This window comes from Eptesicus fuscus, chromosome 14, assembly GCF_027574615.1.
Source record: "Eptesicus fuscus isolate TK198812 chromosome 14, DD_ASM_mEF_20220401, whole genome shotgun sequence".
NCBI classification, from domain to species: Eukaryota; Metazoa; Chordata; class Mammalia; order Chiroptera; family Vespertilionidae; genus Eptesicus; species Eptesicus fuscus.
The window spans coordinates 56,178,469-56,191,669 of record NC_072486.1 but is presented as its reverse complement, the minus strand read 5'-3'; the positions used below and the strand labels follow the sequence as shown (position 1 = coordinate 56,191,669).

At 39.7% G+C, this 13,201-nt stretch overlaps 1 protein-coding gene across 2 annotated transcripts in view; it reads right to left on the bottom strand.

Annotated features, from left to right (window-relative positions):
* Nucleotides 1-3,971: 3,971 nt before the first annotated feature.
* Nucleotides 3,972-13,201, bottom strand: part of PTN (pleiotrophin) — a 94,760-nt gene continuing 85,530 nt past the window's right edge. Inside the window, exon 5 of one of the 2 annotated variants that reach the window (XM_008150495.3) lies at nt 3,972-4,787. In XM_008150495.3, coding sequence (XP_008148717.2) covers nt 4,732-4,787 — 56 coding nt within the window. In that variant the 3' untranslated portion in view covers nt 3,972-4,731. The remainder of the gene's footprint in view (nt 4,788-13,201) is intronic. The other variant, XM_028159034.2, reaches the window with a different exon arrangement.

The window sequence follows — 13,201 nt, the reverse complement described above, 5'->3', positions numbered from 1 at the left end:
TCTTTTAGCTTGATACAGAGAAAAGGAATTCAGAGATTTCAAAAATGCTTGATTAGAGCAATTATCCACATCATGCTTACTATTCTCCTCGACAGATTCCAGAATAGATCTCTGATAGCTCTCCTTTCATCCTAGCTACAAGACAGTAGATTGGTGAATCTCTAAATAAAGTAGTAAGAATTTTAATTATTAATTATAACTACCTTAAAAGCATACAACTTTTGGACTTATCTCTTCGAGACCTGAGATATTAATGCAGTTCTCTAAGAAACTCATCAAGTATGATACTTGAAGACTTTTTGTCCTGTGTTTGATGAATCTGATCATCAAAGACAGAGGGGGGAAAAATCATTCTCTGATTAGTTTATTTCATGTAACATTTGTATCTCTACTAAGAACAAGTTGAGTATATGGATACAATCACTAAAGCATGCCTCCCTTACCAGAGTTTATGTATATAATGTCAGGATTTTCCATGCTTTCATTCTTTAATGTAGAGTCTGTGGCTGTCATGCACAGAAGAAAATAGAAAATATGTGGCAATAATCTAGATATATAACCTCCTTAGCTAACCCCAGGAGTAACTTAATATTTATGTATATTTACGTAAGAAGTACATGAAACAATGTTCTGCCTGTTAAGGTTTTGTCCTTTTTAAAACAAAAACACCACCTTACAAAAATTAGATATTGAGAGCTAATTGTTCTTTATTTTTCTTTTAAAATTAAACACACACACACAAACACCTGTAAGTCTGCATTCCTTTGTGTTGAGATATTATTGAATATTATTTTACATGAGACACAAACAGTATTGCGCATTTTACTCTACTTTCGGTGCCTGGCTTGAAAAAGTGAGAGATTGGGAAGAACAGAAAAAGCAGAGGAAGGGCACATTTCTAAGACTGATCTGATTTTCTCTGATTAAAATGGTCCACATCTTTTACTTCTAGGGAATTAGAGTCCACCTAGGTTTGAGGTAGGCCGTACTTGTAGGATGCCCAGCATAACAGTATGCTCCTTTCTCCATGTGTTCCAAGACTCTGTGTCTTCTTTGAAAAGTAGATTGAAAATGAATTTATTGGACAGACTGGGAGCAGTTACTGTCTGCTGCTCAGGTTTTCAGATGCAAGAATAAAGTGTCCTCTCACTTCCTGATTGTGGCAACCAGGGTTGAATGGGAGAACTCAAAAGAAAAACATGGCAATACAGGGAAAGATGGGAAGAGAATTTTTGCAACTTAGAAATAACCTTGTAGACAGTGAAGAGTCTGTTTTACCCCAAAAGAAGAATCTACAACTCGAGTTTATATGAGAAGTGTTGGAAAATTATTTCCCTACATCCTTGCCTTCTGCTTGACTCTACTGTTGAAAGCTTAAGGATTAAAACTAATGAAATTAAAAGCAAGCCAGGAAAGATGAAAGGAGATTGAACCTTTGATATCCCACTTCCAAGGATGTCTACCTTATTATTTTAGGAGAAGATTAATGAGAAGAAAGACCTTTGCTTGACTCCAGTAGGAAATCCCATAACTAAGGGTTGATAAAGTTCTGATTTTAATGTTCAGGAAGTACTTAAAAATAATACAATTTGTGAAAGTGGTATTTTATACTGCCTCAGTCAGTGTCTCTTAAAGCATATTTACCTCTGTTTTTTCATTTAAAGACGTTATAAAACAATTAAAGACTTCCAGAATTATGAAACCAAGGGTTACATATTATGGGGAGAAATGTGTATATCTTATTCTTAAAGAAATGATCTATCTTCTCAATGGGAAAAAATTATAGCCTTTCTTTCCTTAAATAAGACTCCTTATGGTCAAGAACAAACAACTGAAATTATTTAATTTCTTAATAATTTAATTAAATTCTCACCCATACAATTTAATAGAACTTTACTTAGTAAATATTCAGAGTATTAATTTCTGTTTAGAGTTCCTCTCTCACAGAGTTATCAAGATGTTAAGATGTCATCCAGGAATATCTGCAGTCAAAAATGTCCTTCCCCCTAGATCCTCCTCTTGATAACATCTGTATATAATGAGTGTGGCAGCATCCACATACTCAGGCTAAATCAGAAAGTCTACCAGAGTGTAATGCGGTGGACTCAGTCACTGAGCTAAACAAGGACACCTCCTGGTCACTGAAGGATTGTTTTGCTAGGGTTTGGGCCAGGTTGCTTTATGCACTCCTAATTATTGGAAGGAAAGCTTCTCTCACTTTAAGGCCATTGAAGAAAACAATTTTTTTTTATTTTACATTTCCCTTTCCTTCCTCAAGGCTTAATGAACTTTAAGGTAAAGTTCATAAAACTCAGAACATTTGGGAAGAGAGTGTTTGCTGGGGAACACTAGGAAGTGCTCCAATAATGGTCTTTTCTTTTCCCATTGTGGGAATCAATGATTTTTGAAGCCTGTCCCTTTGAATTTGTGTTTCAATACATTTGGGTGATTTAGCAAGATGTTTAAAGCTGGGGCTGGGGTAGAATAATTCTCCAGACTTAGAGGAAGTCTAATTTCATTCCCTATGTGGTGGAGATTAGCACTCCAACCCTTGCTTTAATAGAGAATGATTTGTTAGAATTCATGGTCGACAGAGCAAAGAACCCCTGGCTTCCCGCCATACCCTGTGAATGAGGAGGGACGCCTGGATTATTTATAGGACTGTGTTTCCTTTGGGAGGTTTTGTTCCAGTTCACCTTAGCTCATTCCTGATTCATGGGCTGCTATTTTAGCTAAATGCTGATGGAGAAGCAACATTAGGTGAGAGGCTAAGGAAATTTGCTGCAGACTCTTCCGTCATCCCTATCCTATGGGACATAGCTGTCAAAAATGCCACTGAAGACAATGCCTTTCTTTCACCTCCTCCATCCATCCTCCTGAGTGCTTTTATCCTATTAAAAGTCTGCTTGTGAAAGGACTGCATTCACTATTCATGTTGCCATTTGCACTTTACAAGGCACTCTGCTTTTATTAAGCACCAGTCCATAAAATGGTCAGTGTATGTAGCTAGAATCCCACCCTGTTTTCCACTCCCGACAGCTGGCTTGGACATAGTTGGGTGATATGGACCTCCTCAATATTCTTCTCTCAAGTGGAATCTTTGACTAGATGGCAAAAATAATTTAGCTTTGAAAACACCTTGGCTGCATCCTCACACCAGTTTGTAATTATTTCATGGCTAGCCCAAGGTAAGTTGAAACCATCAATCTTGAAATGGACTTAGTTATCTGAGTAGATAGGTGTTGTTTGTTTATTGCATCTTGTCACTTTAAAATTAGAGGTGGTTCTTTCAGGAAAACTGCTTTGAAGCTAATCCCAGCTGATTTCTGAGACTATTTCTCTGAATAATAGACTTGTTTACTTAAAGATTGTTGCTTAAAGCCTGGCTGGAGTGGCTCAATTGGTTGGGCATCATCCTATGCACCAAAAGTTGCCGGTCTGATTCCCAGTCAGGGTATATGCCTGGGTTGTGGGTTCGGTCCCAGTTGGGGTGCATTTGGAAGGCAACTGATTGATATCCCCCTCTCCCTTCCTCTCTCTAAGCATGCCCTCCCATAAGGATAACAAACAAACAAACCTGTTGCTTAGAGCCCAGCAGATAAGGCGAGTCATGTAGAGAATGTTTGACACTCATATGGTAGATACTACAGATGGAATGCTACATTTCTAGAAACCAAGTTCGAAGTACCATTTTTGCATTGTGTTACTCCGATCCTGATTTGGGCTGTGCAAGCCCAGATTTGTTCAATAGAAGAAGCATTTTCCTAACTACTGAACTACTAGACTACTAGACTACTTTGGGACTTTTGTACCACCAATCTAACCCACTAAATACTGATAGAAAGTAAAAATATAGACATGTCAACATATGGGTATGCCTACCTACTATAACATTTGTATCCAAGAGTGATTTAATTAGTTTGTATGATAAACTCTCACCATTAACATGTTGACTGGGGGGAGTGTAGATGACAAATGCAGGAGGGTTACAATATCAAATTATTGCACACAAAAGCACCCTTTTTTTTTTTTAGCATCACCTTGATTTATTTTCCTAGTCTTTTATTTTCCTCAGATGGAAAAATAGTTTCATCAACAAAACAAATGCTTCCGCCCAAGAGAAAGAATTTCATGTTTTAATGCTTTTCTTAAAAAAACTTCAACATTGAACTAGTGCATGCTCTGCCCCCTAACCCTAGTTTACTGACTAAATTTTTTTTTAAAAATCAATTGGCAGAAAACAAGGTCTTTTCCTCAAATAGGATGATTGTATTTTATTGCTGCCTTGTTTAGTATATATTTTTCTCATTTGGGAAAAAAAAGTCTAGGTGAAAAAATTACCTAACAAGAGAAGTAGTTTACATGGTCATAACATTTAAATTGCTGCCAAAAGGGAAAAAAAAAAAGTAAAAAAACAAACAAATGAAATTTTAAATGGAAAATACCACATAACTTCAAAAAAAACTTACCTCAATTTTCTATCATTTACCATGTACTATAAGTAAACTTTCTAAATAGGATTACAGTCCTTTATTATAAGCCCCTAGTGGTACTATGGTATACATTTAAAAAAATGCTACTACAAAAATGTTCTTTTCTTTTTGTTTCTGCCTATTGTGTACTTAAGCTATAGATAATTTTTGAATAAAAAGCCTACGGTAGGTATAAAGGCAATAGTTAACTGATTCTGTTTGCTGATGTCCTGTTCATGTTCCACGAAGGTGGCCTCTCTTAGTCCAGCATCTTCTCCTGTTTCTTGCCTTCCTTTTTCTTCTTCTTAGATTCTGCTGCAATTAAAAGAGAAAGAAAGGCATCACATTAATAAGCTATGGGGAAATGCCACTTTTCTGATAACTGGTCAGGAATGAAATGATTAAATGGATAGACAAGGCATGTGTGTGTGTGTGCATTTGCCAGGAGAGTGTCTATGAGAATAGGCAGGAGTAATACAGTCCAGTTCCATGTGAACAGCTATAAATGCCTGTGATCTTATTGATTGCCTCCGTTTAATATACACAATACTGTCTGGGGGTCCTAATTAAAAAAATAGAAACACATTAGTCATCTCTGAAAGGAGCCAGGTCACTGCTCAGTGGAGCACTATCAAGAGCTTTGCTTAGCCCCCCACTTCCCACATTCCCTTCCCATGAGACTGCTGATGAGCATATTTTCTGATGAGCAATTTGAAAGTTCTGATTTGCCCTCTGCTTATATATTTAGCCAGTTATTCATATACAAAGGACCAGCTTTGAACCACATGGAATTTTGATCCTGTAAGGACTCCTACTCTTGAGTGAAGCAAATGGAATGTACCAACCTGAGCCACACCAGGTAAATAAAATTATGAGGGTTTAAATCAAAAGACTCTATTCCTTTTCATTCAATCATCCTGTCATCTCCCTTTTCATAAGCATAGAAGACTGCAATACAGAAGAGGACATGTCAGCTTTGGCTCCAAAGATGAGAATGGTCAGAATCACTGGGCTGGCCAGTGAAAGGACATTGCTAACTGCCTCTAAGGGCCTTCCCCAATTTGGTCCAGAGTAGTGGCAGAAACGTATGGGTTAGGTACAGGCTCTGGAGCCGGATGGCTGGAATTTAAATCCTGGCCCATCCCTAAGTTATAAGACTCTGGGAAAGTGAACTCAAGTATTTGTGTCTCAGATTCCTCACTTGTGAATTGGTATATGTATAGTACCACTTCCTAGGGTTAATACCCAAATGAAATGAGTTGTATAAAATCCATTGAAAACAAAACATGGCACAATAGCATGTACTCAGTAAAGGCTAGCAGTTTACCATTAATGTGATAATAGACTGAGGATAAGAGGTCATTTCTCTGTATAATTAATATTCTTCATCATCACCAGGATATATTGGCTGAGCAGGTCCTTGAATGTGCTAAGCCACAAAGGAACATGGAACAAATGCAATGGCCAGCAGGGATCAGGGCACTGTTCATCGGATTAAAGGGCTTGTGTCCAGGAGGGCCCTAAGGCTTGTGATGACAGGGGACATGATGCCAACCACAGATGTACAAATCCCGGTTTATACTTAAACAGAGCTTGAACCTTTTTCATTCATTCATATCCTCACCACCTCTTCAGATGAGTTCTAAGTTCATCATAAACTAGGCAGAGAAGTGTTTCTGCACAAAGTACTATGCTAAGATTCCTTCCCTCAAGCTTTAGGGGGCACCATATACAATTAGGTCAAGGGTTGCTCAAATCCTGCTAAATTGCTGCTCATGAGTATTCATTTTGTTCATGCCTATCCTCAGCTTTCCCTTTTCTATACCAAAGAAACTTACATTTTTCACTCTCTCAATGTTTGTCATTTTAAATATCTCCTTCTCTTGATCCATGAAAGGTGAGAGGATGAGAACTTCCTAGTTCAAAGATACCAGAAGGTCAAAGGTTTTCTGTTTAATGTCTGCACAGTTAATAATTCCCAGTCTCTGACTGATCTTTTAAGCAACAGCTTGCATGGTATCCTCAGGGAAGAATCTAGAATGTTCACCAGGATATAACTCTGGTTTCCCTTGTCTCAATTTCTCCAAATTCCTTCCTGGGCAAGAGTGAATGTTTGTAGCAATGATTTGCGTATTTGGTTAGCATATCCCTATTTCATACATAAATCTGAATAAATGTCATACTGATGAGATTTTGAATACATTCATTTAATAATATTTGAACTTACTCTGAATATGGACACTATTGTTTTGTTTTGTTTTGTTTGTTTGTTTGTTTTGTTAATCCTCACCTGAGGATATTTTTCCATTGATTTTTAGAGAGAGTGGAAGGGAGAGAGAGAGAGAGAAAGAAACATTGATGTTAGAAAAACACATCGATCTGTTGCCTCTCACCCTTGACTGAGAATTGAATCAGAGACCCGTCAGTGTGTGGGCTGACACTCCACCATGGAGCCACACAGGCCAGGGTTGGACACTATTTGATAGCTAATGTAGGTTGTTCATTTCAGGGAACACTTTGGGAATGGGACTCTTTTCTCAGTTCTCCTAGGTAAAGGCAAGGGCAATTAGATAAGTGCCTTGACTGGAAATCAAACCTTCAACCTTTTGGTGTATGGGATGATACTCCAACCAACTGAGCCACCCAGCCAGGTCTAGAAACAGGTTGTTTTAAGATATGTTTGCAAGTGTTCAGAAAGTCCTAAGACTTTTCTAAAAAGAAACTTCTAGAATGGATTCTTGCTTCTTATCCTATCTAATAATAGAGTAACATGTAAATTACCATCACTCCGCTAAGCCCATGATTGGGCAGCGGGAGGCTGGGGGGCGGGACTTGGGGTGGCCTATCCGGCCATTGAGAGGCACGGATCCACTACCACTGAGGGGGGCTACCCTGCTGTTGAGAGGCGCAGGGGGCAGGACTCCCGCCCCCTGTGCCTCTCAACGGCCAGATCCGCGGCCGCTGTGGGGGCCTGCCGCGGACACCCAGCTGTGCCTCTCAACGGCAGGGTAGCCAGGTGTCCATGGCAGCCCCCCTCAGCGGCCGTTGAGAGGCGCAAGGGGCAGGAGTCCCACCCCCTGCACCTCCCAACAGCAGGGTAGCCCCCCTCAGCGGTCGCAGACCATCAAAAGTGGGGGAGCTGGGTGGCTGTCTGCTCCGGCACCAGGCCTTTCAGAAGCCTCCGCTGAGCTGGAGGCTTCTGAAAGGCCTGGTGCACCAGCGGACAGGCACCCAGCTCCACCGCAAAAAGCGAAAGCGTGCAGGGGACCCTACACGTGCATGATTCAATCATGCACTGGGCCTCTAGTATTACTATAAATCCTAGTACCTGGAGTGCCATCCTTACCATATCCTATGTTGAAAACTCAAAATTTAGCCCAGACAATTATCTCAATACATAGTAACTATAGTAAAGAAAAGAGCTAGTGAGAAGAAGGCACAGGAACCATGCTACATAAATTATCTTTGCTCTGAATACAAAATAAAATCCTGACGGACACTGAAGTAGTATGTGGCTCCATGATCCTTTGTTCAGTAAGGCAATGAGGAAACAATTCCATTAGGATCGTACTGAGAGCCAAACCTTCATCTGGGGAATTGCTTTTAATTGATGTCTGCCATTTACCAGCTCTGGGATGTTGGCAGATCAATCATTCTACATCTGTTTCTGAAAACCGGTGATAATAAAACCTAGTATGGCCTCCTCAGAGGGCCATCAGGAGCATCATGTGAGATTATGACCTATAAGATCCAAGTTTACTACTGCTAGGAAACCATTGATTTAGCAAATACACACTTTATATCCACTATCTATCCAGTGTTATACTAAATGCTGGGATATAATGGCAAACAAGACTAAATTCTGCTCACACAGAGCTTTCATGACAAGTATTATTTTCAGGATTGCTCTGTGTGAGCGTCTTTTAACATTGTAAAGTGCTCTCTGAGTATATAGTTATATTAAAGATCACAGGTATGTGGCAGCTATTTGAGTGGCTGCAGTCTTCTGCTAGTTTACTCTGAACTAAAAATACAGGTGATGTAAAAGAATATCCACAGGTAGAATGAATTACTATAGAGAAAAACTATGTCTATAATAGAATTAGCCTGAAAGGAAGAGTTATTTAAAACATATTAACTATTTTCCAGTCTTAAAAGTAATATAGGCTTGTTTAGAAAAATTTAAAAACATACATGTTCACAAATTACTGAGTTTCATAACATAGAGATTAACAGCAGGTTCTATTTATTTTTTTCTACTTTATCTAGGCACATAGTGACAGTTTGATAAAGTATATTATACCTAAAATGCTATCGTATTATTTTCCACACCATTGTATATACTTGGAAACATGACAGAGCAGTATTTCTTTATGACATTCCAGTCTATAGTTTTTATAATCTTTCTCCTTTTGCTGGACACTTGGCATGTTCTCACTTTCTGTTATTATGAATAATGATGCAGTGTGTGTTTTTGCAGACAAACCTTTGCATGTTTCAGTTTTGCTTTAGTATATTATTGGAAGAGGATCTCCTCGAGCAAAGGTCAGGATATTTTTAAAGCTTTTGAAATGTATTAGCAAATTTCTTTCTGGAAAGGAAGTATTGATTTAAACTTTTATCAGAAACTTATATAAGAGCTGATCACAGTACACTTGTTCTCAAAGGACAAATAAATAATCAAACCATGTGCACCATTTCTTTTTCCATCTATTTACAGGCCTTTTTAAGGAATGCCTTGTAGTTGGTACAAGGAAACACCCAATCCCATTTTCAATACAGTATCAGGAAAATCTAGGAGAAATAGGGTTGTGAGTAGGTGTTGAAAGATGTCAATTTAAAGGATTTTCAAAGATCTTGAGGAGGAATGTTTTTCCAAGAAGTAGAAGTGTTGGGAATTCTGGAACAAGATTATCTCATTTTCTTTTTTCTTTTTTCAGATGGCCTGCTGTGTATACGGAAAACACTTTTTAAATTAAGAGATTAAGTGATTGAAACATTGATATGAGAGAGTAATATCGATCAGTTGTCTACCATACATGCCTGATTTACATAAAGTGGCTTTGGATTATTAAACCAATGGGGATAATAATTCACTAGAATAGAAAGATGAGATGTGCACCTTCTAAGAAGTAAAATTCATATGTGAGGAAGCTATGAACACTCAGAAATGGATACTGTGGATTCAGAGGTCAAGAGTGTGAGCAACAGGGAAAGCTAGAGGCGTGCCACAGAGACCACTAAAGCTTACCTGTAGGGACTCATTTAATAAATCCTGAGAACTGCGTAAGGCAGGGGATCATGTCACTGTCAAACAGTACTATCACCATGTAAACATGCCCCAAACCCTGGGTATCGCCAAGATCCTTTTAAAACTTCATGAATTTATTTAAAAGAACTTGTCTGTGCTTACGAATCACCTGCCCAGTCACCTAATCCCTTGCACCAGAACTGCTGAGCCTCAAAACTGATAATAAAGCTTTTGAATTGTGAATGTACAACTCAGAGATCCACCTCAAATTCAGGCTAGCTTCCTGACATGGCACCATCATTACATTTCCCAATCTTTCCATTTCAATTGGTAGCATATATTAAGTGCCACAATCCAGAAGGAAATTTTTATTTAAAAATTAAAAGTATAATCTTTGAAAAGTTTTCTTAATATAGCATTCTCAGATGTGTTTTTGTCTAATGTCTCTGTTACTACTCTTTTGTTGTTTCTTCTTTGATTTCTTATTTTGTAATACTGCTAGCTCATTTCTTGTTTTATGGATTCAGTGCATTTACTTCTAGACTTATGTATGGAGCATGCACATACATATGATTAGAATTATGAATACATGAATACATACATACATACATATGACTGCTCCTCAGTGCTGCCCACAAGCTGATACCTGTTCTTTATTACTGCCTACCTTTCTTTTTGCTCAACTCTCTATTTCATAAAAATACCTACCACTCCCTCTCAACTATCTTCCTTTCTACATGTTTGCTTTCTGATATCAAGTAGATGTGAATAAAATATATCATGCATCTGTGTCTAGACACAAACCGAACATGTCCAGACCCTTTAAGGAACTTCTGTTTTGCCCCCATTTCCTTTTCAGGTGACTCAGCACCTAACTGCAACTCTTCCAAAGAGAAATTTCAGCTATGAAAGCACAGGTGAGTAATGAAGGTTTAGTGGAGGAGAGGAGGAAATTATTTCATCAACTGCATAGAACAAGCTTAGTAAAAGTCCTAAACATGTCTGTTACTTTCCAAAGCAACTCACCAGTCTCAGTAGACTAAGCCCTTCTCCCTTCACCCAAAGATGCCTCTCCACAGCTTTTCAGCCTCTTTTCCCTGCTGTTCCTCCATTTCCCTGTCTTTAGGAGAAGCAAGTCAGATATCTATTCACTTCTCCAGCCCTAGAAAGGGACCATCTTTAGGATGCACTTCTTTGTACAGTAGAGTCAGGAACTTGGAGTCACTCCCAGATCTGACCTATATGCATGTGCATACCAGGTAAAAATCACCAAGCTAAACCCCTATTTTTAGCTCAACACATCCACATCACCATTATGCATTAGCTAAACCTAGTCATTCATTTGGGAATTTTCAAACATTAAGCATAAAACAAAAAGCTGAAAGTTTTGGTGGATTTTTCCTTTAAGTGTCAGAGAGAAGAGCAGTGAAGATGAGAATCAGGGGTGTTTCATCTGTAAGTCTTTCAATCCAGGGCTCTCTCACTTGTATGTAGTTACAGAAGAAAGACCAAAGCTTGTGTGTGTGTGTGTGTGTGTGTGTGCGCGCGCGTGTGCGCGCACGTGTGTATTCAATATTCAGCAGCTACATTTTGTCTTTTCCATCTTTGGCAAAAAAATGTTTTTAAGTATTAAATGAAATGGAAGAGAAACAAAGATAGTTAAAGCAAGGGAAATTCTGCAAAGAATATATACTTTTATATAGGTAGCTTTGAGAATATGAGGATAATTACGCCTGTGAATGTAAAGGTGCAGTAGCATGCGTTTCTGATTGCTACATTAGAGATTCCGGATGCATGTGTGTGGTGTCTTTATGTGCATGCGGTTGGTTTCACAGTTGCTATATGCTATCACACCTGGTAGTACTGGTGGCCCTAACTACATTCCCATGTCTTCCAAAGTTAATTTTAAGAACTTTATGGACTTAGGTAGAAGAGAGAGAGAGAGAGAGAGAGAGAGAGAGAGAGAGAGAGAGGGGGGGACTAATGTTTGGATTTCCTCTGTTCAGCAAAAGCGCCTGCCTCTTCTTCAATGTGTAGATCACTCTCAAGAACTTACATTCTTGAAGGTGACCTCCCTGCATACAAATTCATGACTTCTTCCACCCCAAAACAGGAAAGAAGGACATTTACTTCTGATATGAGATTCAATGTTTAGAAACTTCATTTCTGCAATAATGACACAGAAATCTCAGAGAATTTCATAAATTATTTTGGTAGCCTAAGTCAGAAATGGGAATGTATTATCATACATAATAATTAGCTCCCCCTGGCACATCATTATTTTCTACTAGAAGCCCGGTGCACAAAATTCATGCACTGGGTGTGTGTGTGTGTGTGTGTGTGTGTGTGTGTGTGTGTGTCCCTCAGCCCAACCTACACTCTCTCCAATCTGGGACCCCTCGAGGGATGTCCGACTGCCTGTTAGGATTGGGTCTATATGGGCAGTCAGACAATCTCTCACAATCCAGGACTGCTGGCTCCCAACCACTTGCCCGCCTGCCTGATTGCCCCTAACTGCTTCTGCCTGCCAGCCTGATCACCCCCTAACCACTCCCCAGCCAGCATGATCGACGTCTAACTGCTCCCCTGCCGGCCAGATTACCCTAACTGCCTTCCCTTGCCAGCCTGGTCACCCCCCAACTGTCCTCCCCTGCAGGCCTGGTCTCCCCCGCAACTGCCCTCCCCTGCAGGTGTGGTCTCCCCCAACTGCCCTCCCCTTCAGGCCTGATCGCTCCCAACTGCCCTCCCTTGCAGGCCAGGGTCCCTCCCAACTGCCTTCCCCTGTTGGCTTGATCGCCCACAACTGTCCTCCCCCACTAGCCATCTTGTGGCTGCCATCTTGTGTACACGTGGGGGTGGCCATCTTGTGTGTTGGAGTGATGGTCAATTTGCATATTACCTCGTTATTATATAGGATTAACATAGCTGATGTTTAATCATATACAACTGGTGCTACTGGAAAATTAAATGATTATTTATGAAAAAGGGAAAAAGCATGAACACAAACACCCACAGAGGGAAGATGAAGTGAAGACTCATGGAGTAGGCTGACAGACATCTATGAGCCGAGGAAAGAGGCCTGGGACAGATCCTTCCCTCAGGGACTTCAGAAGGAATCAGCCCTGCAGATGTCTTGATCTCAGCCTTCTAGCCGCCAGAATCGTGAGAAAATAAGTGTTTTTTAATGTATCCTCAATATTTTTAAACATGCATCATTTAAATATATGACTTTGGTACTACGGAACATGGCATTTGAGGTCTCATTAAAGGTCTCACAAATGCTCAGGGCACTAATCCTTTCACCCATCTCCACACTTGTCCTCCATATTTCAAGCAGGTGAGCTATGTTCCCCTCCCCCACACACGTGATTTCTCGGACCCCCACCCACCCAATGCGCTATCTATAGCAGCAGCAAAGGTGAGATCTGAAGAAACTCCCCTGGATTCTCTGCATTTTTTAGACAGCAGCCTTCATAGC